Genomic DNA, 6,872 nt, shown 5'->3' on the forward strand with positions numbered 1-6,872 from the left:
TCTTTTTGTAAGGTATGTTATATCAACTAGATCATGTAAATTTAATGTCTTTTTTTTTTTTTTTAGTTTTTTTTTTAGTTTATTATCATGTGTTTGGTATCTTGATTCTACTCTATCATACATGCTGAAAATATCTAGAAACAAAGAAAATAGAAAGTTGGGTTGTATATCAAATTCAACCCACTGAAAAATCCCTCGGAACAATGATCCAAATAGCAATTGCATACTTTGGACACACGACATTTGATTCTCTGTTGTGTAAATTGAATTAATTTTCTCCATAAATATTAGGATATATATCTCCTATTTGAATTTAAAACTTATATGTGGGCCACATCACAAAAACCTGCACGCCTGATTTTTTTTTTGCAAAGTTTAAAGCGAATGATTCCTACCGTCTTTAGTGCAACGAATGATGGTAGGGCCTGCTTAGATCTCTCTAGTCGCTACCATCCATATGACATGTGCAACATTAAAAGTGAAGGAAATGAATCTCATGGGATAATATCAAATTTGAATGTGAATGTTTTCTTAAATAAATTAAGACATGCCGTAGCCAAGGCCACCGAATGGGTGGGTTTAGATTTGGGTTGGCTCGAAAATGATCTAATTGAAATCAATCCATTTAACATGTTTTGACTCATTTATATGCAATACAAAGTTAGTGATCCATACCTGGTTCATTTACTAACATACTTCCATATTTAATCCAATTTATGAAAATCTGTATCCATTAAGTTAGACCGCTTTAATCTTTCTATGTGTATATGTTATTTAGATATAGAATTGCGTAGAATTTTAATTTTTGTATTGATTCACAATGAAGAATGAGAGAAAGTTAACTTGGCAGTAAATTTATATAATTACAGTGGCAAATAACGTAAAGGAATTGAAATCTTAATTAGATGGAATATAAGATATTGAACAAGATAATTTATGTTGACTACGGAATGCAATGACAAGAACTAAGATTACAATATTTCCTAAAACATAACAATGCCAAATGCAACCAAGGAAATGTATATTGTAATAACTAACATATGAAACTTACAAGATTTGTAAAAATAATAAATAATGGGGTAAAAAGAAACCATCTTGAAATTTTTAATAAGGGTGAAGTCGGATTCATTTTGCAGGCTAATCAATATTTCTTTGAACTTAGAACGATATGAAAAGTCCATTATTTTCTCATAAAGGGTGAATAGAAAATCACGAAGGTAGGTTGTGTTTGGGTAAACTGTAAACTCATTTAACAACCATATATATTTAGGCTTTGCAATTCTTAATCCATTCATGAACATAACTAACCCATTAAATATGAGTTTAAAAAATTTTTTAGAATCTATTTTGACAGGTCTAGTCATCACCCCATTTCTTGAATAAATTAAATCGTGTTGTTACCACCTTCGAAATGCAGAAATGGGGTCGGAGATAACCACAGAAAGAGACCCTGCCTCTCAACGCGTTAGCTTCCCTTCACGAGCCCATCAAAGTTGATCAGCTTTCATAACAAAGAATTATAATTTTTTTTCGTTTGAGTAATCTCAAATACAGGTGGACAGCTCAAGAATTGGACCATGTACAATCAACACCAAGTCAAAAATTGCTTCTATGATTAATATATCAGTTTAATTGTCGACTTTAGTACACCTGTCACTTATTTATTTTCTAACCAGGAAGAACAAGAAACAGAGCTTTGTTAATCAGCCAAGGAGCCCTCTATAAATAACCCTTTGAAGCAAGTTCAAGAAGCAGCACAAGTCTCATCCAAAACAACAAGTACTCAGACCCTCAAAAACCAAAAAGAAACCTAGCTGTCGTCTCTCTCTTCTTTGCCTCAAAGCCATGGCCTCTGACAAGAGTTTCTCCAGCAGCCACATGCTGTTGAACCCAGAGAAAGCCGGTGTCCTTGATCTCTTTCGCATTTTGATCCACAGTGATGTGCACAAGAGAGAATTCGTGGACTCCTCCGAGGAAGGAAATGAGAGCTTCGAGCGGAGGCAGATCATGTTTGTATCCACTCTCGCGCAGAAGCTTCTGCTTCTCGTGGCCAAACCAATGGCTTGGAGCGGGTCGGCGATTGAGTTTTGGTTGAACCTCGTGTCAAGCAATCGGAGCTTCGGAAGGCTTCTTGTTAACTGCTTTCGAGGTCAGTCTGCATGATGATTTATAACCAATATGCAACAGCAATGCTTTATCAAAACAATTTGAAATGAGTCTATGTAGTTACGTTGTTGCTTCACTAGTAAAAAATTCATTGCTGAGCGAGGTGAATCAATTGGTAAATGTGTGTGTGTTTCTGCGTCAGTCACTACCTTGTGCTTTACTCAGCCTGTGTTTGGTATGAAGATTCATTTCATTTCACTCTGGCGTATCGCCGATACAGCATGATCCCACATTTCAGCGTTTTTTTTTATTTTTCTCGAAAGGGACAAAAGCAATAATGGCACATGATTAAAAATAAAATGCGCGGTTGGACAAATGATTCCATTTCAATAGTGGTGCATGATCATTTAACGTACCTTTCACCGATAAATACTGACATGTTCGTTAATGAACCATCTAAAGTCCCTTGGTTTAGAGTTTCCCATGATTACTTAAGATAAAATTAGCTTAGATAAGGTGAAAAAAAATCCTTTGGTTTAAGTGAAAACAAAGGCACATTGCATATTTTTTTTAACCCGAGACTCGATTTCATTGGCATAGAAGGCAAGGCAAGTTCATCGAGCTTCGATAAACTTCTTCAAGCTTCCCAACACAAAAAGCACTTCGGCGACTTCATTGTTAGTTCCGAGATAGAGTTGATCATGTATCCATTGGTCTACAGAGTTCATTAGGCTCAAAGTATAAATGGCCGAGCTTTTAAATATTACACTTTTTTTCGGATCCGGCTCGCTCAGATCCAAACATTTCCAGTGAGAATCCATTATAGTAAGAATGGCTGAGCTTATTTAGTACCTAATTAGGCTCATCTGCGCCTGTCGATCATGCCTACGCGAGAACAACTTCTTATGATTTAGTTTACCGACCATCAGAAGTTTTTAAAGACTGACCAATTGCTGTATCCTCTGGAAAATACGTGTGGGTGAAGAAATTGATCAAGCAGTTCACCGCTCACAAAGTATGAGCAATCTACCTAATCTTTGGGACACTTCACTTGGAAAGACGTTGACTTGTTATGTGTGGTTGTGAATAGGGAGGGTGGTGATGCCGCACAAAGAATCGGGGAGCTTCCTGTCCTTCATCGGCAACTTGGACAAGAGAGTGGAATTGGACAACCGCATCAGGCCTGGTGACGCCGAGTACCATGCGGCTCTCTCGATGATGGCTTCGAAAGCATCCTATGAGAACGAGGCCTACCTGAGAACGACGGTCACCCACCACTGGCAGGTCAAACGTGGGAGAGAGAGAGAGAGAGAGAGAGAGAGAGAGAGAGAATCTAAAGCAATATTAATCTCTAAAGCAAAAGTAAACTCGTACCCAATTTGAGGTTAATATATAAATGAAAGCATGGTTGATGTTTGTGACCAAGTCAAAACGACGACCAAAAACGAGAAATCACGAGCTAATCCATTCAATTACTCATTTATTAATAATAGTGTCCGTCCTTTTGTGCAGATGGAATTTTTGGGGTTCTACAACTTTTGGAATGGTACGGACGTATACCGCCATCACTGTAGGCATACATTATACGCCAAGATATTAGTTGCCAGATGCCTTATTCGTCCTTCTTTTGCAGATTATCAAGGGAAAGCATCCACACAAGCCTTCATGCTTCGTGACCGTGACACCATCGTCGTCGCCTTCCGAGGCACGGAATTTTTTGATGCGGATGCGTGGTGCTCGGACATCGACCTCTCATGGTACGAGTTACCAGGCGTCGGAAAAATACACGGTGGGTTCATGAAAGCCCTAGGGCTTCAAAAGACCCTGGGTTGGCCGAAAGAGCTCGACCCGCATCTAAAAACGCCCGCGCCGTTGGCTTACTATGCCATAAGGGAGAAGCTAAGGGCACTGCTCGGTGAGAATGACAAAGCGAAGTACGTGGTGACGGGCCACAGCTTGGGAGGCGCGTTGGCAATCCTCTTCCCGGTGATCCTGGCCATGCACGGGGAGAAGTGGCTGATGGAGAGATTGGAGGGGGTCTACACGTTTGGTCAACCAAGGGTTGGAGATGAGAAGTTTGGGGAGTTCATGGGGATGGTCTTGAAGGAACATCAGATTGAGTACTTTAGATTCGTCTATGGGAATGACATTGTGCCTAGGTTGCCTTACGATGATTCAGCTTTCATGTTCAAGCATTTTGGGAGATGTTGCTACTTCAATAGCAAATATCAAGGAAAGGTGAGGATCTCTCTCTCTCTCCAAGGCTAGTTATATTAGTTGGGGACCAAATGGTGCTCAGAGTAACTTTAGTTATACGATTAGTATATACATTGCATATTTTGCCGAATTGAGATGTGGATAATTAATGTTAGTGCCGGCCATGCTACATAGGATGGCCGACATTCACTTTATTGATTTCTGGCCAAAATTAGTTAGAAAGACTAAATTTCAAATTAAAATGTTTATGACTGAATTAATCATTACATAGCAAATTTAGATTTTTTTTTTTTTTTTGATAATTTTTCCAAATTTTTCGTACGCAGATTGTTCGTGAAGAACCGAATGAGAACTACTTCTCGCCTCGACAAGCGATACCAATGATGATGAATGCGTGGTATGAGCTCCTGAGAAGTTTCATGATTGCTCATGAGAAAGGACCAGACTATAGAGAAGGATCATTGTTGAGGATTTTAAGAGTGATTGGCCTACTAATTCCAGGCATACCTGCTCATGCTCCTCAAGACTATGTAAACAGTACGAGGTTAGGAGCGTCGCAATTGTTCCTACACCAACAATGACTATGAATTGTAATGACATATACAATGTAATTTTGTCTCTTAAGATTGGATTACCAAGATCAAGCGGTTGTATTGTGAGAAAAGAAAGAAATTAAAACACAAGTGTGGTTGATTTCATTAGGAGCGTAAGTAGCAAGTCCATCCCATTTTGTATACTTATGTAATATGTTTGCGCATTTCCTAATTGTTCGAAAATTAATGCGAACATGAGAAATAAATCAGTAACAAGAAAGAACATTAGAGATTTTTATGATTCGGTTCTAGTGTTGGTGACCTACTCTATCAAGAGAGTCAGCAGTCAATACTTTACTAATCACTATGAGAATTATAAAATAATAATTGCTTATACACTCCAGTATCTTTCAAGTCAAAATCACACATGAACCCACAATATTTGCAAATAAAACAACTCAATTTAAATTCACAACTCACAAGCGCAAATCCACCCGAGAAATCTCTCGTTTCCATTGAAGAAAGAAATCTCCACTCTCGGAAAAATCGCTGTAGTTTTTAAAGAATGAAAGTTGATCAAAATAACAAAAGGAAAGCTTCAACTGACAAGAAACTTCTTCTCGTTATTCCCCAGAAGATTCCAACTTCTCACAAACCACACATTAGGGGTGAGTATGGTCCGAGTTGAGTTGGTCCAACACCTAACCCAGGGACTAACTTGTATAGTAGTGGTTCTTAATTTTTGAAACCAATGACCGATCTTGTTGAGCTTGGGATTAAGGACCGGACCAACCCTATGGTTTAGTTTTGGTTCTAGGGTCAATCTTGGACCAATTGATTATTATTATTATTATTTTTTGCATTTCCTAAAATGACAAGCATATTATTTCGAATTTCATATCTATCAACAATGCAATATTGAGTAACTAAATTATGAATACAATACATATCAAACATATATATAAGACAAGGTAATAATAGAAAATTGTACTTCCTAAAAGCAACAAACCATAAAAACGAACACACGAGATGATGGAATAGAGGCGGGTGGTGAGGTGAGTGAATAGTGTCACGACCTCCCTTTCGAGTGCACTTACGCACGGGCACGTGTGGAGGTTAGTGGCTCATTAAGTATTAAGCTTAGTCTGAGCTCTCTTAAGCCCACTAATTCATGACTTATGGTATAAGTATTTAAACTGCAAGTCAATTTCAAATATGAGTCACCTCTAATCGATTTTGGGTGAGTCAATTAGAAACTCAAGTGAAATATCTAGACTCTTGGGCGACCAGAGAAATTAGGATTAGAGATTTAATTATACTAGTTAATCACTAATGTCAGCTAACTAATCTTATTTAAATATTAAGTAAAGCACTTAGGCAGCATTTTATGCCAATCATGAGTTCTAGGATTCAATTCCTAACAGGATTAATAAAAATCCATGCATAATAATGACGCAATTGGATAAGCCAACGGTTGCTTCCAATAACTTAAACTTGATTTCATTTTTTTCTTTTTTGATTTTCGAAGATTTTCCATGTATTTGTTTTAAAAAAACTATATTTTTGGCTTTTTTTTTTGGAAAATATAAAATATTTTTGGATTTTTTAACAAAAAATATTTTTTTAACATTAAAATAATATTATATCATTTTATAGGAAGAAAGCGGATCCGGGTTGGGCTATCAAGCTTGATCTGGCTTAGCTCGACCTGGATTGACCAGCGCTTGCCAAACTGGGCCTTTGTCTCGAATTTGAGGGAGCGGGCTCCAAAGAAAAGCCCACTTCGAATTTAATCTCCTAGGCCAATCTCAAATGAAAGAAAGGCAAGGCCCACAACTTTGCAAGCCATCGCGTGTTTGGCCCGAATTAGCTAGATTCCGACCCGGCTAAGACCCGCGTGCCCGACCCGATTCTTAGTCTCCGACTTGACTGTTAGTCACGATTGAGAGCATGCTCGGCTTGAAATGCGGGGGCGGTAGCGGCAACAAGTAGCAAGCTGCTCGGCCAATGAGGTTT

General features: G+C 38.2%; 1 protein-coding gene across 1 annotated transcript; it reads left to right on the plus strand.

The window, feature by feature from the left end:
- The first annotated feature begins 1,738 nt into the window (after nt 1–1,738).
- Nucleotides 1,739–5,024, plus strand: LOC104457109 (triacylglycerol lipase OBL1). The gene is made up of 5 exons (XM_010072049.3): nt 1,739–2,149; nt 3,197–3,390; nt 3,619–3,652; nt 3,740–4,344; nt 4,650–5,024. The coding sequence occupies exons 1-5, from the start codon at nt 1,846–1,848 to the stop codon at nt 4,902–4,904; spliced, it is 1,392 nt and encodes a 463-aa protein (XP_010070351.2). The 5' UTR covers nt 1,739–1,845; the 3' UTR covers nt 4,905–5,024.
- Nucleotides 5,025–6,872: the final 1,848 nt, after the last annotated feature.

The sequence above is a fragment of the Eucalyptus grandis genome, chromosome 1 (assembly GCF_016545825.1).
Source record: "Eucalyptus grandis isolate ANBG69807.140 chromosome 1, ASM1654582v1, whole genome shotgun sequence".
NCBI lineage: Eukaryota > Viridiplantae > Streptophyta > Magnoliopsida > Myrtales > Myrtaceae > Eucalyptus > Eucalyptus grandis.